Source organism: Emys orbicularis, chromosome 1 (assembly GCF_028017835.1).
Source record: "Emys orbicularis isolate rEmyOrb1 chromosome 1, rEmyOrb1.hap1, whole genome shotgun sequence".
Lineage (NCBI taxonomy): Eukaryota > Metazoa > Chordata > Testudines > Emydidae > Emys > Emys orbicularis.
In genome coordinates, this window is record NC_088683.1 from 144,265,696 (window position 1) to 144,292,229 (window position 26,534).

General features: G+C 48.3%; 1 protein-coding gene across 1 annotated transcript in view; it reads right to left on the reverse strand.

Moving 5' to 3' along the window:
- Positions 1-26,534, reverse strand: part of LOC135885998 (alpha-2-macroglobulin-like) — a 46,051-nt gene that overhangs the window by 10,125 nt on the left and 9,392 nt on the right. The window contains exons 7-25 of the mRNA XM_065413925.1: positions 25,617-25,701; positions 24,375-24,502; positions 23,748-23,858; positions 23,448-23,557; positions 22,550-22,711; positions 20,794-21,021; positions 20,308-20,371; positions 19,509-19,651; positions 17,210-17,359; positions 16,333-16,503; positions 14,550-14,694; positions 10,037-10,154; positions 9,185-9,413; positions 8,676-8,802; positions 3,681-3,802; positions 2,460-2,511; positions 1,711-1,794; positions 1,112-1,288; positions 482-566 (exon numbers count right to left, since the gene is read on the reverse strand). Of these exons, the coding sequence (XP_065269997.1) occupies positions 482-566; positions 1,112-1,288; positions 1,711-1,794; positions 2,460-2,511; positions 3,681-3,802; positions 8,676-8,802; positions 9,185-9,413; positions 10,037-10,154; positions 14,550-14,694; positions 16,333-16,503; positions 17,210-17,359; positions 19,509-19,651; positions 20,308-20,371; positions 20,794-21,021; positions 22,550-22,711; positions 23,448-23,557; positions 23,748-23,858; positions 24,375-24,502; positions 25,617-25,701 (2,491 nt within the window). The remainder of the gene's footprint in view (positions 1-481; positions 567-1,111; positions 1,289-1,710; positions 1,795-2,459; positions 2,512-3,680; positions 3,803-8,675; positions 8,803-9,184; positions 9,414-10,036; positions 10,155-14,549; positions 14,695-16,332; positions 16,504-17,209; positions 17,360-19,508; positions 19,652-20,307; positions 20,372-20,793; positions 21,022-22,549; positions 22,712-23,447; positions 23,558-23,747; positions 23,859-24,374; positions 24,503-25,616; positions 25,702-26,534) is intronic.

Genomic DNA, 26,534 nt, shown 5'->3' on the forward strand with positions numbered 1-26,534 from the left:
AACCGTGGGGTGCTGCAAGGTTCAGTACTAGGACTGGTGTTGTTTAATATACCTATTAATGATCTTGATAATGGGCGATCGATGGCATAGCAATTGCTATGGTCCTATCTAGCACCAGGTTGCTCTCTACCTCTAACCCAGTTCCACCACTACGGGTATGAGAGTCTCCCCTCTGCAGCTCCCTGTCTGGAACAGCCTCCCCTGGATCTCTTCATCTTTTTTCAAAAATGATCTGAAACCATCCCATCCCCTTTGCCTCTTCAGTTCTCTCTCTCCTCAGGGCCAGTGGGAACAGGTGCTTTTTATACACAGCAGGCTGATGAAGCCTATTCCCTTTGGTGTGATATGCCAAGGGACTGTGAAAGCTCCAGCGAGCCCTCAGGCCTTTAACAGCATCACCAGTTGACTAAAATTTAACACTTCCTTTATAACTATATAACAGAGAAGGTTTAGGGGAGGCGTGACTGGCAAGAAATCTCACCAGGTATTCCCCGGCTGCCTGTAATGCTCCCCAAATGTGCTGTAAGAGCCATCCAGGTGCTTGTAATTCAGCTGCCTCTGATAACCTGAAATGGAAAGTTAAAGCAGGATTTATACATCAGAAAAAAAACAGTAGGGGGTCAGAGAGCAGCTCACCAGCTCAGCTAGTAAAGGGGCTCCTAGGCCTGATGTGTACTAGCCAGCACTGGTACACAAACATACACGTCTCCATCCCACGAGCTAGTCAGCAGAGGGAACTGACATACAACACATGGGCAGCACCATCGTATTCCAGTAGGGGGAGTACCACACAGTCTGGTTAGCTAGAGCACCCAGGCTGAGAAGCCATTTCACCTGGCTACTGTGTGCAGCATTTCCACACTATAGCGGTGACTCATAGGATGGACACAGCAGCCAGTAGCTCTCGTGGGGCAATGAGTGCGCGTATCCGTAGTGCTCAGACAACTGACAAGAGTGTGTCGAATTGGGATCCCACTCCCCAGATACACAACCCAGTCCCTCTGTCCTCAGCTGAGGGAAGCTCTGTCTGCAGGTCAGGCAGAAACAGAAAGCTCCCAGCACAACCTTGGAAGGGAGCAAGTGAAGAAAGAAAAGCCCCGTCCCTCCTTACCACTGACTAAGTATCCGATGGCCTTGGATTTGGTCTCCTCGCTCAGCTGCCCCGTCTTATTCAGATAGTCCAGGACGTAGATGTTGGGGGCAAACAGGACCATGTTCTGCTCCCCACAGCCGAAGGGCATCTGGAGGAGCTGCTGCAGGTTCTGCATGGCTGTGCCCATGATATCGCCTGGGGATGGAGACACAGGGAGTCAGTGTCGCACAGAGGTGGCCTGCGGAGGCAGAGTGCACCACAGAGCACAGGCAGTAACAGGTGAGAGAGAAGGACAGAGGGAAAAACAGGACAGAGCCATACCCTGAAAGAGGAAACACAGAGAGAGAGAATGGGGAGAAGGAAGGGTAGGAAGATGTCTGGGATAGGAATAGGGATACTTAGACAGAAAGGCCAACACACAGGGAGACTGATAAAGGAAGGTCAGGGAAAGGAGCACAGGAACAGGAAAAGAGACAAGAAGAGATGAATGGAGAGATGATGGGGACACTGATGAAGGGAGTGAGTAGCTGACCAGGTGGAAAGGCTGGCACAGCAGGCAGACAAGGAGCAGTGGCCGCAGCTGCCAGGGCAGGTCCTTTCTGAGTTGCTGCACTCACCCAGCACTGTCACATAGGCTCTGGCTGAGCCCTGCACCACGTTCAGTGGAAGCTTCAGGGAAATCTTCCCTGCTTCTGAATTTCCTGAGGGAAAAAATCAGACAGATAGGATGCAATAAAATGTCCCCATGCTCAGCAGTGAATGGGTCCCAGAGCAGAACCTGGAATGCTGCCTTCCACCCGCCCCCTGCATGGGGAACCCCTGCTTTCAGCAGCTCCATTCCTCCTAGCTGGACAGTGAGACACCCAACTGTCCCCTCTGGCTTGGGGTCCTGTGACCCATGGGAAACACTCCGCTCTTTCTATGGAGTGAGGTGCACCACCTGGCCCGATGGGAAACTGCAGTCTCCAGTTCTTTGGCCCTTCCTGTTTGCTGGCAATTGGCAGATGGTAGAATCCAGTTTGTAATTTCACTCCATAGAATAAGAGATTAGAGATGGAAAAGTCCCATTAAGCCCCTTTAAACCCATCCTTCAGGGACTTGGGCCAGGATTGCTCATGCAGTCTATTCTCCGGGGCTTTGTCAAGCCCTAGATCTCAATGTTCCAAGCAATGTCCTCATGATTAGGAAATGTGCCTCGACTCTCCACACAGAAACATCCCCACCATTGCTTAGTCGCTATCCTGACACCCCAAATTCTCACTGCACCCTCAAGAGTCTCCCAAATAATCCCACTCCCTCCTAGGGGCTGTCACTCTTCATCCGCTGGCAAAGGACATAGATGAAGAAGGAGCAGAGAGGTCCTTACCATTTGCACAGAGCAGAGAGTTGAAGGTTGCTTCCGTCTCAATCCCTTCGGGCTTGGGAGGGGAAGGAAAATGAGAAAGGTGAGAAGCTGCAGACAGACTGAGCATCTGGCATCAGGAACAAAGTCTGTGTGAGGACAGGGCGGGGAATCTTCAGAAAGGGACAGAGAGGCAGCAGGAGAGGTGGGGAGAAGAGAGAGTTCGACAAAATTGGAGAGACAATGAATGAAGACAGAGAGAAATGTAAAGGGCCAAGTGGGTGAATCAGAGGAAGAGGGAGATTTGCAAATTTTCATGGACTGATGCTTGTAGATTCATAAAATAATAATTGGTTAGAATAAAATAAAAACCAGCTACTAATAAGTTATTGTCTCTTCACACCTAAGGGAAGAACAGTGCAGCTCTATTGCATGGGTTACTAGTTACCTGAAGCACACTGTGCAAGATGGTACCTTAATGCCCCTATAACAGAGAGGACATGCACTATGTGTCATTGCTAACATCAGGTGATGCGATAAGTTAAAGACAACTTACTACATGGTGGAATATCAGCAATTCTACATACTGTAATGCTGCAGATTTTCTCTTTCCATTAAAGGACAGCAATAGGGTATACGGATAATAGGAAGGGACAATATTACACATTATTATAACTGGTGTTACTGTTGGTATCGTGAAATGTCATTAGTTATCGTTGCTTTTTTATGACACACGGAGAGGCTATGCAGCTTTATGTATCATTTGTTACTGATTATAGATGCTGTATAATGAGCTATTGCTTTCCTGCAAAGGTGAGGGTATGCAGCATTACCCTGTGCTATTTCATTTCACTGGGTAACAATGTCAGCAACCATTGCTGCCCTAGGAAAGAGAGAGGTTATGCAATGTTACCATGTTATGCTTATTTGGCACACTATGCAATCTTTTTTCTGTAAGGGAATATACAGTATTATATCCTATAGTGGGTGGGATTTTCCAAAGCACACCTAATTCCCCCAGGTGCTTTGAATCTCCCACACGTGTGCTTCTGTTAGGCTATGTAGCAAGTTGTCACAGCTTCCCTGTAACAAAGGAGGCATGGACAGTTATAGTGTCACACTCTATATACGTTATTACTGTTTTCCTATCCTACACCGAGCATTATAGCGCGGCTTATTGCCTACGTCACACTGTGTGAAAACTTACCACTTCTCTATACCGCAGGGACTAAGCAGCCCACATACCTCCACTAACAGCTGTTTGATCACTGTATCCTTCTGCCCTGTCTCAGGGAGCACTGCTACCTCGTTCCCGCAGGGCAGCTCCGTCTTCAGGGCCTCTGCACTCACAGAGAAATTCACATTACCTGAAACAAAGAGAGATAAGTGTTCTGCCAGGCACTGCAGCTACAGGGGTGTCAATGTCATTTCCATGGTGCTCCACTCTTCAGCACCATTGATTACATGGAAACCTCTCTGTAGAGAAAGAGCTCATGTCACATCTCATGTAGGCCTGGTCTACACTACAAAGTTAGATTGACGCAAGGCAGCTCATGTCAATCTAGTTGTGCATGTGTCTATATTTCAGTTTGGTTCCTACAGACGTAAGTGCCCTGTTGCACCGACTTAATAAAATCGCCACCCCGAGCGGCATAGAGCCAAGTTTGATGTCCTTAGGTCAATGCAGTGATAGTGTAAATACTCCACTGCTTATGTTGACTGTTAGTGTCCTCCAGCTGCTGTCCCACAATGCCCCACGCTGACTGCTCTGGTCACCATTGTGAACTCTGCTGGCCAGGGGTCACAGAAACCAGAAGCCTCTCTCGCCCCCCTTACCCCCTCCCCCCCACCCTTTGAAGCCCTGCAAATTTTTGAAATTCCTTTTCTTGGGTACCCGGCTTGGTGGGCACACCTAGCAACTCTCCCTTGTCGAGTGCAACTGCTCAGCTGACATGCCAGCTACGCACTCCAGACCTGCTCCTGCCTGGAACAGATAGGAGATATTGGAGCTTCTGGGCTTGTGGGGAGAAGAGGTTGTGCAGGCACAGCTCTGAACCAGGCATAGAAACATGGATATCTAGGAACAGATATTATGCAAGTGAGCAATGCCAGTGCCCCTTCCAATGACCAAAAGGACATTCCACTGTCATTCTGCACCTGCTGAGCCTCTAGTTGAAATATTCCTTGGTGCTGTTGAGGTGGCCGGTGCATGGCTTCATGAGACAGGGGAGCAAGGGTTAGGTTGGGTCGCCCAGGATCACAACTGGCATTTCAACATTGCCACTGGTAATCCGCCAGTTAGGAAAGAAGGTCCCTGCTTGCAGCTTTCTGAACAGTTCTGTGTTCTTAAAGACGTGAATGTCATGCATCTTCCCTGACTAGTCAACACTGATGTCAGTGATCCACTAACACTTGAATAACCACAGAAAAGTAGCCTCTTTTGTTGATGTACTCTGAGGCAAGGTGGTCTGGTGCCGAAAGAGGGATATGTGTGCCATCTATCACCCCACCGCAGTCTGGGAACCCCATTGCTGCAAATCCATCCACTATGTCCTGCACACTGCTGAGAATCACAGTTCTGCATAGCAGGGGGCGATCAATGGCTTTTCATACTTGCATGACAACAGCCCCTGCGGTGAATTTCTTGACTCCAAAGTGATTTTCAACTGACTGATAGCAATTTGGCATAGCACATTTCTACAGTGTGATCGTCACTTGCTTCTCCACTGTTAGTGCACCTCTCATTTTGATGAGTGGCAGTGGAATACCTATCCATGGTGCACCACACTCTGCATCGATACAAGCACTCCTGGTAAGTACGCGTATCTCTGACATAAGGAGCCAAGTATGCATGCATACAAGTAATGTGCTAACTGTGGCAGCTGTATGCCGATGTAACTTGAGTCGACATAAGTTTGTAGTGTAGACATGGTAGTAGTACCTTAGACCATGCCTGCACTGGGTTTTTCACACAGATGCAGCTGCACCAGAGCAAACCCTGGGAACAGCCTTGCTTCACTGGTGTGAAAAGTGACTCGCCCCAGTGAAGCAGGACTGTTCTAAGGGTTTGCTCTGGTGCAGCTACATCTGTGTGAAAAACCCCAGTGCAGGCATGGTCTAAGACAGGGATTCTCACCACAAATTATTTGGTGGCCTCAGAGTACAGCCACCAACTCTTGTAGGTGGCTACTCTGACACTTTCATTTCAAACCAGGGCATGTGGCACTAGTGCAAGTCACAGATTACACCAGTTAGTGTGTCTACACTAAGAGTTTATTCTGGTGCTGCTACATCAGTGACATCAGCAGCTACATCACTAGTGTACTACAATAGTGCAAAAAAAACAAAACAAAAAACAGTGCAGACAAGACATGAGGATCACTCTGCAGCAGCCTTCCCAGCCCTGGCAGGAATTGGGCAAGACGGATAGGAGTGCAGGGAGTAATGGCTCTGATTTCTGGCTGAGGATGATGGCCTCTGTTACACAGGACTAAAGGGTCATTATAGCTCCTTCAGGCCTTAGAATCTATGAATCTCTGATTCTATCCATAGAGCCCTGGCTGAGTCAAGCAAACAGTTAATGCTCCCGTTTAGCCCATCAGGGCCATGAGGGGAAGAAATAATTAAATTCTCCATCAGATCCACAAATTACTTAACAGGGTCAGCACCACTTATTCCAGATGTGCTCACCTGAGATGTTTCCCAGGAAACGGTTTTAGCCTAATGACAGTGAATGGCAATGACAACTGCTGAATCAGGATAGTATTTGAAAAAATTCTGCTCCTTGGGGACGCAATTGGCTAGAACCAAGGTGTTAAGTGGAGGGTAGTCAGGAGTTTATTAAGGGCATGTCTACACTACAAAATTAAGTAGACCTAAAGTAGGTCAACGTGCAGCCACGGCAGTAATTAAATCGCTTTTGAATGTCCACACTATGCTCCTTGTATCGGCAGTGTGCGTCCACACTCACAGTGCCTGCATTGATGCAGCGAGCAGTGCACTCTGGGTAAGTATTGCACTGTGCAACTTACCACCATCTAGCACAGGGTACTTTGGGAAGGGTTTGCAATGCATCATGGGGGCAAAAAAGTCATGCAGGAGTGATTGGGAACATGGTTTCAACATCCCATGATGCAGTTTTCTCCATCCCATAATAATATCTGCATCCCATAATGTTTTGCACCTCTTTTCAAAAACACTGCAAACCTGCACATCCGCCATCTCTGTGGGAAGCATGGATCCTGCAGAGCTCTGCACTATTGTGGTGAGCATTGTGAGCATAACACGCCTGGTCCCACAGAATTTCCGGAGCTTCAAGAGGAGCACTGGGGAATATGACAATTCCTTGCAGGCTAGCTTGTCGTGCACCATGGAAAGAAACAATTCAAGGTTGTTGTTGGCAGTGATGGAGCAGCTGCAGATGGTGGCACGCTGGTTCTGGGCCTGAGAAACAAACACTGACTGGTGGGATCACATCATTCTTCAGGTATGGGATGACAAGCAATGGCTGCAGAACTTGTGGATGTGCAAGGCCACTTTTCTGGAACTGTGTGCAGAGCTCACCCCAGCCCTCCGGCACATTGACACCAAAATGAGAGCTGCACAGACAGTGGAGAAGTGAGTGGTGATCGCTGTGTGAAAGCTTGCAACACCAGATTGCTACCAATCAGTTGGGAATCAATTTGGAGTGGGAAATCCACCGTGGGAAGTTGCTGTCATTCAAGAGTGCAGGGCCATTAATCGTTTCCTGCTACATAAGACTATGACTCTCAGCAGTGTGCCAGACATAGTGGATGGTTTTGCAGCGATGGGGTTCCTGGGCTGCAGTGAGACAACGGATGGCACACATATCCCTATTTTGGCACCAGACCACCTTGCCAGAGTACATCAAAAGAAAGGGGTACTTTTCTATGGTAATGCAAGCTATGGTGGGTCACTGGGAAAGTTTTACCAGCATCAACACGGGATGGTCAGAGAAGGTGCATGACACATGCAAAAAGCTGCAAGCAGGGACTCTCTTTCCAGAACAGAGGATTACCAATGGGGATTTTGAAATGCCAATAGTGATCCTGGGAGATCCAGCCTACACTTTACTCCCCTGGCTCATGAACCCATACACTGGCTACCTCTATAGCAGCAAGGAGTGCTTCAACCACAGGCTCAGCAGGTGCAGAATGATAGTTGAATGTGCCTTTGGCCACTTGAAAAGCCACTGGTGCTGTCTACTCATGAGTTTAGACCTCAGTGAAAAAAATATCCCCATAGTTATAGCTGATTGCTGTGCACTTCATATCTGTGAAGCAAAGAGGGAGACATTTCCACTGGGATGAAGGGCAGAGGTGGAATGGCTGTCTGCTGATTTTGAGCAGCCAGATACCAGGGCTATAATAAGAGCTCAGTGGGGAGCTAGACACTTCAGGGAGGCTTTGAGAAATGCTAAGCTCTGATTCATTACTAACAAAGCTGCCAAATGAAGAATGAAAGAAGAAACAAAGATCAAATAAAGGAGAAAAGTAATGAATCTCATTGTCACACTTGTATTTGTATTCAGTGGCGAGATGATCTCAAACCACAAAGCTGTATCCAGTTCTGAGCTGGATTTCAGATACCTCAGAGTTCAAAGTTCTTTTGGATCAGTGGATTGGCTTCATGCCTGTCGCTAAATCAGCAAAGGATTTTACAACAATTTAAGTTCTTTCAGATGGGCTCTTCTCTTAGTCAGGATGGCCATTTAACCAGGACTTTAAGTTTTCCATGGGGTGTCTCAACTAAATGGTTTCTCCACTATGTGATATGGGCAGGTATGAAGCAGGTGGGTGATAATTGTATCTCAGGCTTCCAGTCTCATCACAAATCACCCTCATTCTGGATGACTGTCCTGGCCCAAGTGAGAACCAAGGACTATAACCTGCTTTTCTTGCTGAAAGAAGAGACCCAGCCAGCTCTCATCTTTCACTGGTGTGTTAGAGAGGAGTATGTTGATGGAGGTCCTCACTGTACAGACAGTGTCTTTTGAATGGAGGGGTCCAACAGCTGAAAACCATCTAGGGTTCTCTGTCTTGTCTGAGGAGGAGCTTATCACTCTCCAACCAAGGATGGGAGTAAAACACCCCAAAGAAGGGTCTTGGGGAAGTTGAATCCCCTACCAACAGATTTTTGAGCTACCAGGTCCCTGCCCCCTGAAATTTCTGTGCCACTCTATCTGGCCCCCAAAGATATCAGAGCTAGAATGCTTCTTACCCAGAGATATTGGGGTCACAGCCCAGGACACCGTTTTTCTTCCATTCACGCAGAGACAATAAGAGTCCTCTTCCTTCTCCACAGGGGTAGCTCGGAAGTCGGCAGATGAAGCCAGTGAGATGCTGACCTGTCAATTGTCCAGAGAGCTGTCATCGGGGAGGGGGCCAGGGAAATTAGTAGTAACTAGAGATGCAGACAGTACGGCAGATGTGATGTGCAGAGAATTGGGAAAAACAGGGTTTGTGGTACTATAAGGGACAGAGGGGGTTGTGGGAACACATGGGTTTAGAAGTGTAGATGGTTACAGGGGTGTAGAGATTTGGAGTTACAGGGCTTTGGGGTGCTTGGGAGTTACAGGAGCACAGAGGCTTGGGTGCACGTGTGTTTGGGGACGACAGGGGCTGCAGGGAGACCGAGGGCTAAAAAGAGCTACAGACACAGGAGTTTGTGAAGCAGAGAAGTGTGGCCTGTGGGTTTGGTTGCACGGGGATGGTGTGAGTGTCTCTTACCCTGATGCAGCGGGTCAGGTAATTGAAGACAGTGGCCTTTAGCGTGAAGGCCTCGCCACGCACCACGGAGTAGGGCAGGGTGAGCTCCACGAAGAAGGGTTGGAAGGCTCTGAGGGACACGGTTGGGGACAGGCCAAAGCCAGTGTCACTTGAGGTGCAGAATGCATTAGCTTTCCATTCTGTGATGGTATCAGGGATTGTCAAGGGCAATTCAGCACTTCCATTGGAGCTGGTGACAAAAAGAGAGAGAGGATCGTGATCTCAGCCTGGTCAGACACTGAAGGAAAACCCAAGTGTTCCAGAGAGTGATGTGGGGAACTCAGTAGATAATGCTCTCCCCTCTGAGTCCACACTGAGTTGAGTTCAATGCTCAAGTCTGATGCAGTGCTTCAGGGAGTGATGTGGGGACTCAGTAGGGGGTGCTCTCCCCTCTGAATTAGCACTGAGCCCATTGTGGTGGGAGGTGTTGTGCCAGAGGAGGTGCTGTCTTTCAGATAACACATACAGCTGATATTTTGACAACTTGTGATAATTAAAGACCCCACAACCCTTTTAAGAAGAAGAGGGGGGCTCACCCTGGGTCATTACAATCCAAATGCTTAGATTCCCCCTGCAATTTCAATTGGAAATGGGGCTCTTTTTCACTTTCCTTTCTAGATATTTGTGCAGTGTTGTTCTGCACTGTAAACATCTGCCATTGGGGAACAGCCCGCAGGTGGCTGAGTGATTTCTGCATACACAGAGTTTGAAAAGCACTTTGGGATGATGAAAGAGGCTCAGTAACCATCAGGAATTCATATTATCATCACAAAAAATAAGGGAATGTTAAAACAGCAACAACCAGCTACTCACGTCAAAGGTACTAAATCCCAAATCCATGTCTCTGGGAAATACTTTCGAACTGTCTCCACCGCTGCTGGAAGGGTCTGAGCCATGACAGGGTAACCTGAGTCCAGTACCCTTGCATGTCCTGGGTGGTGTGAGTACAACTGATTAACATAGATATAATGCATCAATACCAGCCTGATGCTTCCATCTTTGAGGGTAGGTCAACACTGCCGCTGGAGGTGTAATTTCCAGCTTGGGTAGATGTATGTACACTACACTACCTGAGATCAAGCTAGTGTGCTAAAAATAGAAGTGTAGCAGTGAGGGCATGGCAGGCTAGCCTCCCAAGTACATACGTAGGGTACCAACCCCCCATCCGTGCTGCAACAGCTACACTTCTCTTTTTAGTGCACTAGCTCTTGATCAAAGCTAGCACGTGTGTGTCTGTCAGACCTGGAAATTACACCTCCCACTGCAATTTAGACACACCCTGGGACACTTTCCCCTCCAGCTACACTGGTGCAATCAGACACCCAAATCGGTTGTGGTGGGAATGGAAAGTTCCATGTCTGAAGCATGTTTGAGGGGTCACATCACGACTCCAGCGTGTCGTTTTCTGCTCCACCATCACTGCGAAGCCCCCAGCCTTTCAAAGGATCGGCCTTAGAGCTGGTCACAACAATTTTCTCAAAGATTTTATTTTGACTCAATGGAAATTCTCATAAAAAAACTGTTTCCATCAACAGTTTCTGGGGGGCGGGGTTGTTGGAAAACTGAAAAAAACCCTCTTTTTTTATTTTGGATAAAAATTTTAAAAATCCACAAAAAATATGTTTAAAAAAATGATTTCCCCATTTTTCCTTATTTTTTTTCGTGTGTGGAAAATAACAGCCATTTTTTGCTCACCTGTGTATTAGTATTGTTAAACTAGGCATTAGAGTTATAAAAATGTGTTCAGTGTTTAGACTTTACGGAATCCTTGTAAGCAGCTGCAGCCATTAATCTCACTTATAATATCTGTATCCCATGTTCTAAGGTAATATTTAGTGTTTGCTCTGTAACTGTGAATCACCAGACAGAAAAGAAGCATCAACGAGTGTGAAATACCAGTCTGACACAAAAGAAGGCCCATCAACACCAGACAAACCATTGTGGAACATCAGTTGATTGTTCCCCCTCCACCAAGAAGAGGAGACGGGCCACTGAATTACTCCCAATGACTGAATTTGCAACTCAGAGAAGGGGCAAAGAGATAAAAAGCCCTAATAAGGAGGAACTGTATTTTTTATGCTACTTGGAGTCTGAGGGGCAAGGATCACACAAGCAAAAGTCCCCAGTGCTTGGCCTGGATTAGCCCTAAAGGTTATATAGATATTGCTTATCATAGAAGCTACTATTACCATTTGAACAGGACTGGACTACCAAGAGGTTGCAGGGCAGGACTCAGGGGCATCGGCAGAGCTGTGTGGGGAGCCCAGGACTGGACTAGCAGGGGGGCTGCAAGGCAGTACTGAGGGGCATCGGCAGAGCTGTGTGGGGAGCCCAGGACTGGACTAGCAGGGGGGCTGCAAGGCAGTACTGAGGGGCATCGGCAGAGCTGTGTGGGGAGCCCAGGACTGGACTAGCAGGGGGGCTGCAAGGCAGTACTGAGGGGCATTGGCAGAGCTGTGTGGGGAGCCCAGGTCTGGACTAGCAGGGGGGCTGCAAGGCAGTACTGAGGGGCATTGGCAGAGCTGTGTGGGGAGCCCAGGTCTGGACTAGCAGGGGGGCTGCAAGGCAGTACTGAGGGGCATTGGCAGAGCTGTGTGGGGAGCCCAGGTCTGGACTAGCAGGGGGGCTGCAAGGCAGTACTGAGGGGCATTGGCAGAGCTGTGTGGGGAGCCCAGGTCTGGACTAGCAGGGGGGCTGCAAGGCAGTACTGAGGGGCATTGGCAGAGCTGTGTGGGGAGCCCAGGTCTGGACTAGCAGGGGGGCTGCAAGGCAGTACTGAGGGGCATTGGCAGAGCTGTGTGGGGAGCCCAGGTCTGGACTAGCAAGAGGTTGCAGGGCAGGACTCAGGGGCATTGGCAGAGCTGTGTGGGGAGCCCAGGTCTGGACTAGCAGGGGGGCTGCAAGGCAGTACTGAGGGGCATTGGCAGAGCTGTGTGGGGAGCCCAGGACTGGAATAGCAGAGGCATCAGAGTTTCTGCCTACAATATGTTTAACTAGCCAGATCTATTGGCACCTCACCACTATTTATTTATTTGGATTTCTAATACACACAAAACCCCACCAATCCAGTGCTCTAGGCTCTTTGCCATACATTGAAAATGCACCTCTGAAAATCAGATATACACCAATTAAGAATCTCTCCTGCTGGTGGGAAATGTTCAAATCCGTCACCAAGCAACAAGAGCCCAGGTGTTTCCAGACTACCCACCACTCCAAAAAAACCCACTGACTCCATGATAGTGGCAAACAATCCTTTTTTTTTTTTTTTTTGCCCCCTGTACAGCTATGGCATAAGAGTTAAGAAAATCTTTGTATTGGAATTGGTCAGCTTCAACCTCTCTAATGTCTGGTGGCGGAGGCAGTCCAGAGCAGTGGTCAAATGTGGGCAGATGATGGAGCAGCTGGGAGGTTGATCAGTATCAGAGGCAGCCTGGGGCAGTGGTCAGAGTTTTCTCAGGGGTCAGTAGCTGGAAGCTCCAATCCAAGGGGTCAGGTCAGTGCATCAGGGAGGCCAGACCAGGCGAGGCAGCAAGGCAGGGTCAGGCGAGGCTGTCCAGGCAGCAATCAGCAGGCAATGATCTGTTGCTCAGACAGCTTCCTCTTCCTGGTGGGGCCTTTAAATAGCCCAGGTACTCACTGAGAGTGCTGCTGTCCATCCAATTGGAGGACCGGGGCATGGCTGCTGTGGGTTTGTAGGCCATTAGCACTAAAGCTGTTGGTCAGGGGCAGCAGCTAAGGATACCACCTAAAGACCTGGGTTCACTATCAGGGTCTAAAATCCTGGGGTGTATTGGTGCCATAACGTGCCAGTGGCAGAAGACCCAGGCTGAAGCTGACTAATTCCATCATCAAGATTTCTTCCTCCCACTTCAATTGTCCCTAATCATCCATAAACCATGGTTGTGACCCTGACTGACCAGGTGCCAGCTCATGCCAGAGCCCCCGGCCAATTCACTTGTGGGTGAGTATAGATCAAAGTGATTGTTAAATGTATCAAAGTGTATGTGGTGTTTCAACTTCATGAAAACGAGTGGGATGTTACTTGCTTTGTTTTCACTTATCTGTATCCTGTTATAATGTAGTAGCAAACATTTACATTGTGTAAACCTGTAACTAAATAACCCATCAAACAAGAAAGAAGCCTTGTGCAATGCAAATGAAGAACTTTAACAGAAAAGTGCAGATTTCAAAGCAAGTGGTCATTATGTGTGATGATCAGAGGTCAAACACTCTAAATGCATTCCTCACTCTGTCATCAAAGGAAAAACCCACGTGGGCAGTAACCCTGTCAGCTTGTTTTTGGTGAGAAGAAGCTATAAGTATGGATTCAAGGAAAGATCCTGCATCTCTGAACTGTTTGGACTCTTAAAGGGAAGTGTACCAGATGCGAAGCGGAGATCCCCAGATGCGAAGCGGAGAGACAATCTGGGTACCCTGAAAAGACTTGGGAAACTGGCAGTTTATTACATCACTGCCACCATTTGGAATTACAGACTGTGACTCATCTATGCATATATTTTACCTGCTTTAACCTCTCAATAACTCTAATTTCCTTTTCTTAGCTAATAAACCTTCAGTTAGTTTACTATAGAATTGGCTACCAGCATTATCTTTGGTGTAAGATCTAGGGGTAAGTGACTAGTCTCTTGGGACTGAAAGCCTTCTAAAATGTGAGGTGATTTTTGTATAAGTAACTTTTTATCGCAAAGTTCAGTTTGTCTGGGTGGCAAGATAGACTGGAGAATCTAAGGGGATTGTCTGTGACTCCATGGTAAGATTGATATAGTGATCCAGGAGTTAACATTTGTCCCTGGCTTGGTGAAATCTAACTATAGAATACACCACCAGTTTGGGGTGTTGCCCTGTTTTCTGACAATCTGCCCTGAGGTAGACAGTCATGGTTGTGAGCCACTCCAGACAGCGTGACAATGATGACTCTGTAGAAAGCTGTGCTTGGGAAACTCTCTACTGATGCCTGAGGATGGAAGATCATTGTAAAGTCTTAGCGAGCTACCCACAGATTTGTCTGCCAGCAGCATAATATTCTCCCTCAGAACCCCCAGAAACAATTTGGTTCCATTAACCTCCAAGGGTGAGGCTATCAAAGCAGGCCCCTCACTCTGTCAGGAGAAGTGTGCCCCAACTTCAAACTTCAGGATGGAGTGGTCACCTCATGATGTGGGAAAAACTGGCAAATGCTCAATCCACAACCCCAGTCCCAACACTAGAGCTAGCATGCGGCCAGCTATGAGCAACAGCGTTCACCCCAAAACACAGATGCGCCCTCAGCTCAGAACAGAATGCTTGTGAGGCCTTTGGCCTTTACCAGTTCTCCTGAGTGCTTGTGCTGATATCCCGGCTTCACTGTGAAATCCTTCAGAACTTCTGTAACCCCAAGCAACTTGAGGGAACTGGAGGCAATAATGTGGCTTTCTCACCTTGGAGTTTGTGAAGACCTTTAAACCCATTTCCTGTAGGGAAAAACCCAACACACATTTTGTTATTTATTTCGGTTGAGGTTGAAATTCCAGAACTGACACCAGTATTAGGGAGACAAGTTGGGTGAGGTAATATCTTTTATTGGACCAACTCCTGTTGGTGAGAGAGACAAGCTTTTGAGTTTACACCAATTGGCCCAATAAAAGATATTACCTCACTCACCTGGTCTGGGACCGACATGACTACAACACCACTGCATACACCAGTATTAGGGGTTTAATGAGCAAGGAGGAAACCTTGACACTTTTCCTTGATGGGATATGGAGCCTATTACCCATAGATAAGGCTATGATTTAGTCATGGAGGTCACAGCAGTCACGGATTCCATGACTTTACCGGCCCTCCGTGATTTCTACACTTCAGGAGGTGGAGGCAGGACTGTGTGACCCTGCCCTGCAGCTGGGGCTGGCTGCAACCAGGACCCTGCAGCCCCAGCCCTGTGGCGTCCAGGCTTGGCAAGGGCTGCAGCCGGGTCTGTGTGCCCCAGCCTTGTGGCTTCTGCTGGGGGCTGCAGCCAGGGCCATGCACCCCTGCCGGGCGGCTGCAACAGGGCCCACGTGCCCCCCTTGCAGCTTTCCAGGGCCATCCGCCCCGCCAAACCCTCCCCCCCTTGCTGCAGCCAGGGCTTGGTGGGAGCTGCAATAGGGGCCGCGCACCCCTGTCCAGCAGCTGCGGCCAGCTTCAGAGCGGGGGCTGTGTGCCCCCCATGGCTGCACCCCCCACTGCAGCCCCTGGGACTCCATTCCCCCTCCTACCTAGCCCTGCGCCCCTCTCCCCCCCCCCCCCCGTTATTTTTAGTAAAGTCACAGACAGGTCATGGGCTCTGTGAATTTTTCCTTATTGCCCATGACCTGTCCGTGTCTTTTACTAAAAATAACCATGGCGAAATCTTAGCCTTACCCATAGAGCACAGGGTGACACTCAGTCTCAGGTCTGGGAGACTGGATGGCTCAAAGGGATAAGGGAATAGGATACAGGGTCCTTTTATCTCTAGGGCACTGGTTCCAATTTCCAATCCAACCCCAGGTCAGAGGTCTGAGTGAATCAGGGAATGGAATACAGAGTCTTATCTCTAGATGTCTGGTTCCAATCTAGTTTCAGCTCAGAGGGCATTCGTTAGTCTTGGGGGATGGTAAGGGCACATGGATTATTTTGTTTCTAGTTCACCAGTTCCAGTCTAGTCTCAAATCAGCACTGAATCCAAGGCGTTCCTATATACTGGTCATTCATTGCTATGTGAAATGAGCTGGTGAGTATTAGGCCAGTTCTTAGTGGCTCAGGTGCCCCCCTTTTCAAAGAACACCTTCACCATAAGCACTAACACGCCCCTTTTTAGCAGCCTTGGAAGAGAGGTCAAGGATTGAAAAGCCCATGAAGACAGCATTTGCCTCACCCTAGAGGTGCTCATACCTGATCTTTCCAGGTCAAAGCTGAAGCACATTGATGAGGGACAGTGCATGGTGGAAGCTTGCACCGCCATTGTACTTGCTCCAGATATAGCTCCGTGATCAGCACTCCAGAGCAGCTAGCCCCGCACCACATGCCACTCACAGCAGGTTTAAATGTCCTCATCTCCCCACAGCCACAAGGACAGGATGAGGAGACTTTACCTTTAAGATGCTATAAGTGTCCTCTTCATCTGGCTCCGACACTGGAGCATAGGTGATTCCATTCACAATTATCTTCTCTGCGGCAATGCACTCCTCCTGGGGATCCATCGGCAGCATGTCTGTGCCATGATGATACCCCTGAAGTTCCTTCACTGGTAGCAGGTTATACACCTGGGCAAACAGAACTGTGTCACTTGGCCTCATCAGTACCAAGTGCCATGAAACACCGCTGGGGGAGACAGACAGGCAGAGGCAGACAGACGGATATATACAGAGAGAAGGTGGAAGTGATAGAAAATAAACCAAGAGCAGTAAATACACTACAGAGCAGGGAGAAGGAAAGAGGGAAGCTGCTTCTTTGGCTGAGGGCAGTTTGTTGCTCTGGCTATTATGATCAACTATATCAAAGTACCTGCTAAAGGCTCTAATGCTCATATCAATGGTCCTTCTTTCTTAGCCAGGGACTGTTACTCACTATATGTGGGTAAAGTGCCTGAGACTGGTCTAGGCCTGTAGGCGCTACACCAATATAAGTAAATAAATAAATGAATAATAGGCCCTGAACAGGAGAAAATCAGCAGCCCCATTGACCAGGGCTGTTTCCAGACATGGTAGCATCCCAAAGGAGTTGAAAAAGTTCCTGCAATCTAAATGGTGCCCAGTTCTCTGCTTCTCACCTAGTGAAAGAAGATAAGATAAGGGCAGGACAGCATTAAGACATCCGCACTGACTGAAGGGATTTTTTTTCCAGTAGATGCCACTCCTCAGCACTGAGTTGGTCTTGCTTGGACCAGGCTGCATCATTTTCTGCTACCACAGCCCCTAAGAGAAGACCAGCTCTTGCACCTGTTGATCACTGGGCCAGGCTGGCACTTACAGAGCTGGGAGAGAGCTCGGCTTCAGGCTTCATGAGGAGGACGCTCTTGTCCACAGCACGGACGGCGCACAGGGAGCCTGGGGAGGCCCCGACCCGGAGGCGAGTGTCGGAGGCGGGGAGGCCCTCGGCCGGTGAGAAATGCAAGTCAACCTGCAACCCCAGAAAAGGTATTAGAGGAGCTACTTCTCCAGGTACCGTCACACGCTGCCCCGCAGCACAACTCAGTCCTGGAACCGCCGCACACAGCTCTGCCAATGCCCCTCAACCCTGCCCTGCAGCCCCTTGCTAGTCCAGTCCTGGGCTCCCCAAACAGATATACATTATTATCTACTGAAATTCAGTTACTCTCTAAGGTGGCATTGGAGCAATTGGTGCTTGGTAAATTCTCTGTTCACATTGATGACTCAGTTCATGATTTTAGGGCTACCATGAACACCAAGACACTACCCCAAGTGGTTGCTGGCTCTGCTTGTACAGTGGACACACCCGTGCTCTGGGCCCAGAGCCTATGCTGCATCCTGGATATACCAGGAGGGATTGTGGGCCATCAGGGAGCTGATTTTACAGCAGCCCTGGTAAAATGAAGAACAGCCTAGGACCTGGATGCTGCAGATGGGTAATGGCTCCCAAGAATCCCTCCACGAGCTGGAAATTGCCAGAGCAGTGGTTTGAGCATTGGCCTCCTAAACCCAGGGTTGTGAGCTCAATCCTTGAGGGGACCATTTAGGGATCTGGGGCAAAAAATTGGTCCTGCTAGTGAAGGCAGGGGACTGGACTTGATGACCTTTCAAGGTCCCTTCCAGTTCTATGAGATAGGTGTATATATCTCCACTCCAACAAGGCCCACTCCTCATTCTATCACCTGACAAACACTAAGCCCTCCTCTTGTTGAGTTTAGGCCAGTGATCCTCAATGAGGCTCTAGAGGTATTGGGAATACACTGAGCTACACAGGCAGTGCTTTGGACCCATGTCTTCATTGGCTGATGAAGGCTAGCGGGGAAGGACTGGGGCCTGGTGGAAACTGTCAACCATTCCCAGGCTGTCAGCTTCTCTTAAGGAAGCTACTGTGTGGCTGTCACTTGATGCTGACAATCTGATTGACTGGGGCGCAGTACCTATTATTCCATTTTTTGGTTAAGATTATTGAGAAGGTTGTGGTGAAACAGCTCTCACAGTATCTAGATGCCTCGGCTCCCCTTGACACTGGCCAACCTGGATACAGACCTAGATCTGGTATAGTGACTGCACTAACTGCTTAGGTAGATGATCTCCAGATGATGAATAAAGATCAGGGCCCAGATCCTCAAAGATATTTAGACCCCTAACTTCTATTGAAATTAATGGAAGTTAGGCACCTAAATACCTTTGATCTGGGTACAAGTGTCCAAGCGGATATTATCAACCACCTTTGATACCACTGATCTCAAAGGGGCATTCGTTTGCCTGTGAACCCTAGGAGAAGAGGGGCAGCACTTAGGTGGCTTGGTGCCTGTCTCTCAGACGGGTCCCCAAGGGTAGTTTTGGGCAATTGCTCTTCCGCTCTGAGGGCCCTCTCATGTGGGGTTGCACAGGGCACATCTTGTCCTCTCTCTTCTTCAAAGAGTATATGGGGTCATTAGGAGGACATAGGCTATTGTCTTTCAACAGGCTGAGGACACCCAGCTCTCCTCTGTCTCATCCGATCTAGTCAGTGCTACTGAATGATTTACTGATTGCTTGATAAAACATGTGGCTTGGATAAGGGTAGGCTGGCTGGAGTTCAGGATGGAGGAGATGAAAGTGATGCTGGTAGGATGGAGGGAAGCAGCCAGAAGATACAGCAAGAATTAGATCTGTCCCTTGAATGGAGGCTGTACGGCTGTTACCTGTCCTCCATGATCTGCACTGGTTGCCTATCAGTTACTGGGCTGCGTTTAAGGTGATGGTAGTAAGCTAACTAGATTGTGACCTGGTTACCTGACAAACCCACCTCCCTTGCCATCCCACAGTGCCACAGTGGAGATCAGTGGAGATGCTAGAGCTGGAGCCCTGTGAGTTTTACAAGGAGGGGCTCTTGGTAGTGTGTTGTCTGGGAGGATCCTTCGGCTATGAAATCTATTCCACCTCCTCACCTCATCTGAAATACCACAAATCAGTTAATCTTAGGGCTATTTTTAATATATGGTAAAATCACCCAGAGCATTTGATGATAAGTGACTGTTTTAATGTTCGTAAATCTAAATAAATAGATACAAACAGCTGCTGCTCTCTAATCAATGACTTCAAGTGAATTGGGGTTTCTCAATCAAGACACCCACCTTATTGGCAAAGCAATTTTCGACCTGGAATTTGACTGAATCAGCAATAGGCTCCTGATTGGGTGAAATGGTGTATATGAGCATCTGTGCCAGGGGAGCAATATCAGACTCCACGGGGAGCATCAGTGAGAAGGTCCCATTAACTGGCAAATAAAACAAGAGAGAAAGGCTAAGTTACAGGAAGTTGGCTCCAGGCTAGGGCCACACACCTCTCTAGAGTCTCTAGGCTTCCCTTCATGCCAAACTTGTTACGGCTGGGATTCCGACCACATGGAAACACAGGGAATGGAACTTGATTTACTGATGAGAACATCGGCTCTTACTGCTTTGGCACATACTGGTGACCTGAGTTTGGTGAGACTCAATCTAGTTTCTAGACCCTCATCATTAACTGTCCCTCAGGAACCCAGAAGCCCCACGTGCCCCAGAAAATAAAAGGGAGGATTTTGTAAGAGCCTGGTGGCTGAGGAAGGGATGCAGATTGGGTGGGATTTCTACACAAGGGTTAAAGCAAACCCAGCCTGAATTACTCAAGATGAGAGTCTCCTGAGACTGACATCAGTGACAAAGAATATATCAGTCAGGAGATATGAGGAGCTGGGGGGGGATTAGAGCTCGGCAAGAGCTGCAGAGCTAGAATGGCTATAGAGGAAAGAAATTCGTTCTCCCCCTCTTTTTTCCCCCATCTCAGGGGATGGCACATGATGATCCTCTCACTGCATATGGAAGCAGCCTGTGTTTCAGTCACAATGGCCTAGCCTCCCGGGACAAAGATAAGGGAAGGGTGGTGAGAGCTCACCATCACCATGCTCCACAGCCAGAGCCTGGGTCCCTGCTCGCACAATGCCTCCTTTGGCCATCACCTGCATGGAAGAAGAAGCCTTCCTGTTATGGGTATTATGAGTAGGAGAGGTGTTAGAATGGGGGAACCTGTGAGAGGAATGTCAGGAATTTTGGGCCTCAGGTGGCTGGAGCCAGCAGAGCTGCTCTATTGATCTCTGCTAGCAAAATTCTTTGTGTTTAATCAGGGGCAATAGAACCCAGTTCCTCTTCTTCTCCTCATAAAATGTTGGTATCCAGCATTGGGGCTCAGCAAAGAGCATCAGCCCAAGGAAAAGAGTGTGAAGGATTATGGGTAATATAGGTACAAGTTCTTGCCCCAGGCCACACACAATTTGGGGCCCCACCTAGAATTACTGTCCAGGGACTGATTGTCTGGCAGGCGCTTGAGCCTATCTCTTGTTGTCACCTATACGTAGACAAAGATCAGTATGTCCAGGTTTACCAAATAGTAAAAGACGATTTCCTTCTGCTCCCCCACGGCCTCTGGCTTCAGGATATAGTGCACCCGGACTTCCTGAGTGTGGCCACAGCTTAGCATCTCTGACACAGGCTCTATTTTGAGAAAGCTGTTACTCGAAGAGTAAAACCGCTTTGCTCTGAAATAGCCCAATTCGTATGAAGGACTGGTCCAGGAACGGTCGTAACAGTAGGTGCCTGTTTTATGAGTTGCCTGGTAACAGAGAAAATATTTATATAAAACATTTAAAAATGGAATTGAAATTCACAGCATGTGTTTAAAAGAGCGAGATAATAATGGCCTGCTTCTGGACAGGGCCGGCTCCAGGCACCAGCGCAGCAAGCAGGTGCTTGGGGCGGCCAACGGAGAGGGGCGGCACGTCCGGCTCTTCGGCGGCAATTCGGCAGCGGGTCCCTCAGTCCCTCTCGGAGGGAAGGACCTGCTGCCAAAATGCCGCCAAGAAAGCAACGTGGTGGAGCTGCTGCCGATCGCGGCTTTTTTTTTTTTCCTTCCCGCCACTTGGGGTGGCAAAAACCCTGGAGCCGGCCCTGCTTCTGGAAGGTGCTAGGTGCTTTGTTCATCAGGGAGTCAATAGGAAATCAGGGTGCTCAGCATTTCACAGGACAAAACCCACAGAGGACATGGATTCCTTGCCATGTACAAAACAAGACACGTTATTTATTTATTTATTTATTTGTAGTACTAATCCAAAAATCCTTACTCAGCCAGAGCTCCCATTGACATCAATGGGAAAGCTGGCCCATTATTTTTATGACATATTATTTGTATTGCACCAAAAGTGTGCTAAGAACTTTACAAACAACTTCGAATGATTTACCTGGTACCAACAGAATTTAAAATCTGAACTGAATAGCAGTTTTGGAGATGAGAGAATTCTGGTCTGAGAGCAGAGAGGAGAGAACTACTTTGTATTTGCAGGAGGAGGTTATTTAATGCCTTGAGCTTGCCCCACATGCTTGCCTTTCTTTATTTTAACCTGTCTGATTTGAAATTCTTGAAATTTTTCCCTATAATCCCTGAAAATTTCAAAAATGTCCCTGGTACATTGTAGACATTTTCAATGTTTTTAATCTGGGACAAGACAATTACATTAAAAAAATCAGAGGGGTAGCCGTGTTAGTCTGGATCTGTGAAAAGCAATGAAGAGTCCTGTGGCACTTTATAGACTAACAGAAGTATTGGAGCATAAGCTTTCGTGGGTGAATACCCACTTCGTCAGACATATTAAAAAAATCAAGCATCATAGAATGTTCCCTCTTTGAGGGTGAGATAACGGAGAATGAGTCTATTTTCCACCTGTTATATATTTGGACAATAAGATAGGCCACATATTGATGCTCGTTTATTCTGATGTTGCATCTCAAGCTAATGCAATCTCAGCAGGAAACTCTACATTTGGGACAAAAAAGCCATTTGTGTGGCAGGTTGATTTTTTTTATGGCAGCTCAGAGGTTTTGAATGTTGGAATCGGTCCTGGGGGATGAGGACTGATGGGCAGAGTGAGATGGTCAAAAGTACAAGATATTGTGTTTATCACATGTGGCTACACAACTGATGGCAGGGCTGTTGCCACCTCATGGCTATGAAGGAGATATAGATATATACACACACTCCCTGGGTGAGAGGATATCTGTTTTCAGCAGAAAAGCTATATAAACCCCTAACGGTTACTCCCCTTGAAGCCCCATCAGTAACTCCCCACCCTCCCCCAGCCACTCACTCTGAGCCCAATGGAGGCGAACTTGAACTTAGATGTGTCCAGGGCAAACCGTGCTCGCCCCTGATCATCTGTTGTGTAGTTGACTTGATAGCCGCTCTCTTCCACGGAAATCTGGACTGTTTCATTGGTGATTGGCGCATCGGTCCCATCCACCAGCTTCACCTAAAGGAGATACACCAATACCCCATGTTTACACTAGGCAAGGAATTTGGTGCCCACCATCTTACTGGCCCTTTACTCCATCACCATGAAAGGTGCTTGCTGTGAAACACATTGTGGTTGGGGAATCTGCTGAGGGACTCTCGGAAGCAGGTGGCAGTGAATATGCCAGAGGATACTGAAGTGTCTGAGGTGAGGACAACACCTTGTGCCCAGAGTGGGAAATGCAATCTCTGAATCCCGTTTCACTGTCTCTTTCTCATCACTCCCTGTGGGTCAGATGAGTGCACAGTGGGCTCAGAGGTCACACATCCCAGAGCAGTGAGTCTCCCAAACAGTTGGAGAGTTAGAGAAGCAGCACCTTGACTCGACCCAGCAGGAGGCATCCTCAGAACAGAAAAGGGTAGGCGAAGGGCCAGAGGGAAAATTCCACCACAAGCGTTTCCTCTGGGCCCTCAGGACAGTCAGGGAGAGTAGCTGGGGGTCTCACAGAGATAGGTAAACTCTAGCTCAGTTTGAGCATAACCAGCTTTGCACAACCCCAGGTCTTACGCTGCAGAGACGCTGGTGCCAGAACTTGTGACGAAGAAGCAAAGGCACTGGGTGTTAAAAATACAGTGATCCGGCAGCTCCCATGGAAGGAGAGGAAATATCACCACGCTGTGACTGCAGATTCTGTGGCACACTCATTTGATGCTCACATGTCATTTACCTGCTTGTGGTTTCAGAGGTTCCCTACCTGCCCAAAGAAGGGGATCCCAGGTTTGTAATGGGAGTCCACTTTCTCAAAGGTGACTTTGCTAATGGTGGATGTGAGTTTGCAGGAGCCCGTCCCAGTTAACTCCACCCCTGCAAGAGAAGAGAACAAAGAGGGGGCATGAACTAACACATCTTAATCATGCCTTGCAGCCCACTGCCATTCCAGTCCTGGGCTCCCCCCACACAGCTCTGCCAATGCCCCTCAGTCCTGCCCTGCAGCCCCCTGCTATTCCAGTCCTGGGCTCCCCACACAGCCCTGGCAAGTCCAAACAATTCATACCTGTCTCCTCCTCTTTAATCTTGGCTTCCACTTGGATTTTATCCTCGTACGCAGCTCGCCTGAGCTGGAATATCTTGGTCTTTACCACTTCAGAAATGCAGCCGTGGCTGTCTGCCTGATGGACAAAGAAGAACAAAATTCTTGGGGACTTTGTCTCTCATTCATCTGTTTGTAAGGTTTACCATACTCAGAAAATCCATCCCTGCCCATTGAACTGAGAAAAAAGAAATTGGCAAACACCACATTTTCACTGTTCAGGGTTTTTTACCCCAAATTCGGAAAGCTCATAAACTGACAATGAACATTCTGAAATATACAGCAACATTGCTGCCAACACCACCCAGTACCTGCATGCTCATCCAACAACCAAAATTAGGAGACTAGACTATTATGTGCCATAGGCAGAGAATAAGAGGGACTGGGGTGCACCAGTGCCTGAGGCCACTGCAATGGCAAGGAGTCCAGATCCGTTATTACTGGTACATCTAGTCTGGTATCCCACAGTGTTTTCATGGAAAAAACCTATTAACCTATCCAGTCCAGCTCCCTGTCAGTGCAGGATTGTACTCATAGCGTATATACGGTTTTATTATCCATGCCACCTCACACCACCAGAGTAGCAATAACCCACCTGTCCAGAGAACTCCTCACACACTGCCTTTGCATCCTCGCCATAACAAGAGGTGCCTGGGTGGTTATATTTCCGGCATACACGGAAGTTCACAAGGCCAGGGACTGGCTTTCCAAAGGTGTATCTATAACCAGGGAGGGGTGAAAGAAAACCAAGGCCATTAGTGACATGGAAGAGATGGAGGGATGGTTAGTCCATCCCCACAAGGACCCAGGCAGGGTTGTTTATTGTCCAGGATGCAGCCTAGTGATAAGTGGGAAGTCCTTGGTGGCCACAGCTTTGTTAACATATTGGGCTCAAATTCAGCTATGGAGTAAGCCCTACCTACATCAGGCTGACTGAGCCTGTTAGCTATTTTGTCCTTCCTCGTGAGTCAATCCTTCCAGCCCCTCCATTATTTGTGTTACTCTTCTCTAAGTCCCCTCCATTTTAACTTGGATAGTAAGTGCCCAAGAAATAAAAGTACTATTCTAGAAGGGTCCTCAACAGAGCCAGATAAGGTGTGCGTCTATATGAGGGGCAAAACAATGCTGCCAGCTGCCCCTCTGTAAATCCCATCCAACTCTACTGAAGTAATTTGCCATGTTTCTTGTATAGCCGAGAGCAGAACTCAGTCTTGAAGAACCCATTGCAAGAATACCAACTGCTGGAAATGCTTGGCTGAATCACTTGTCTGCATGTTGCATAGTGTCCATTTTTGACTAAACTACTACATAGCAAACGTCTTGCAACTCACTGTCGCAGTGCATTCTGCCGTGCATTTCAGAGTGCTCAGCATAAACTCTGGAGATTGCCAAGCATGAGACACGGCACTGCGGGGCAGCACTAAGTGAACTAGCTGAACCAGGGTTGCCTCGTAGTTTCCCCATCAACAACGATGGAGCAACCTTTGTTAAAAGCACCAGTCCTACTGGACCTGAGCCAAACACTTCGCCACAGGCATTGCAACCAGCAACTGCAGAACACCTGGGATAGCTCCTGTGTTATGGCCATAAGGGGTGGAGCTCAAGGTGCTCCAAGAAGCAGTTGATGAAAAGCTTGTTAGCCTATTATAAACAGAGCCTTACAGGAAGCATTTCACTTCTTGGTCCTGGGCCTTGAGGCCTTTGTGTATAGGTCCCAAAAACTGTATTAAGAAATATTTTAAAGTATATTGATCTCAGCTCCCAGCTGGGGCTTCATTAGCCACTGGGCTGAGAGACCCACCAAAAAGGAGTGAATATAAGAATGATACTCACAGACCACAGACTGTCACCTTCAACTTCTCCTCCAGGATGCTGATCATCTTGGGCAGCTTCACCAGCACTTCAAATTTGGGCAGCACTGCAGAAAAGAGACCAAACGGAACCGCAAACTCAGTGGAAAGGGGGTAACATGATAAGGAGAGCTGGTTATTGCTCTAAGGCCTCTTTCCCAAGCGGACCCAAAGCATTTCATAGCCTTTCTCATTGGCCTGATTTACCGAGGTTCTGATCACCTGCAACTCCCACTGAAATCAATGGAGCTACGGTTGCTCAGACCCTATTAAACTAATGCCATATTAGTAGGGAGATTACTTCACCTGCCACCAAAATACAGCTGCCTCAGAGCTGGAACATAGCAGCCAGTCTGTCCCACAATGGTGTCTGACAGCAGACACATTTATTAAATAAATCACATATATGCATACACACACAGAGGGTGCTAAGCCTAAACCCGGGTTCCTTCAGTTCCAAAATCACACACCTCTAGCCAAAGGAGATCTCCCCTAGCTGCTGGCAGGGCAAAAGCCTTTTCTCTTCTCTATGAGCCAGTCACTAGGGGGCAGCATCACACACGCCAAGCCAGCCACACTACACAGCAGTGTCCTAAGAGGAGCAGTGAACACTTTCTGTGGGGGGGACCGCCAGGAGGCGTTTCAGGGAGGTAGGATGGTAATGGAACTGGAATGTGGTCAGGGTACTGGGGTTCACACCCCTGCTCTTGCAGAAAGTTCCTCAGGACTTTTATTAACCAGGAAGAGTCAGGGCCTTGGCCTTGTAGTGCATCTGAAACCTCAGGACTCCAACAAGCACAGTGCCCCTAGCACCAGGCTGCTGCACTGGTGTCAGCACTGACTCAAAGGGGAGCACAGCCCTGTCTGATTGGAGCCTTTCTAAGGTGGGTGTGTGACGTAT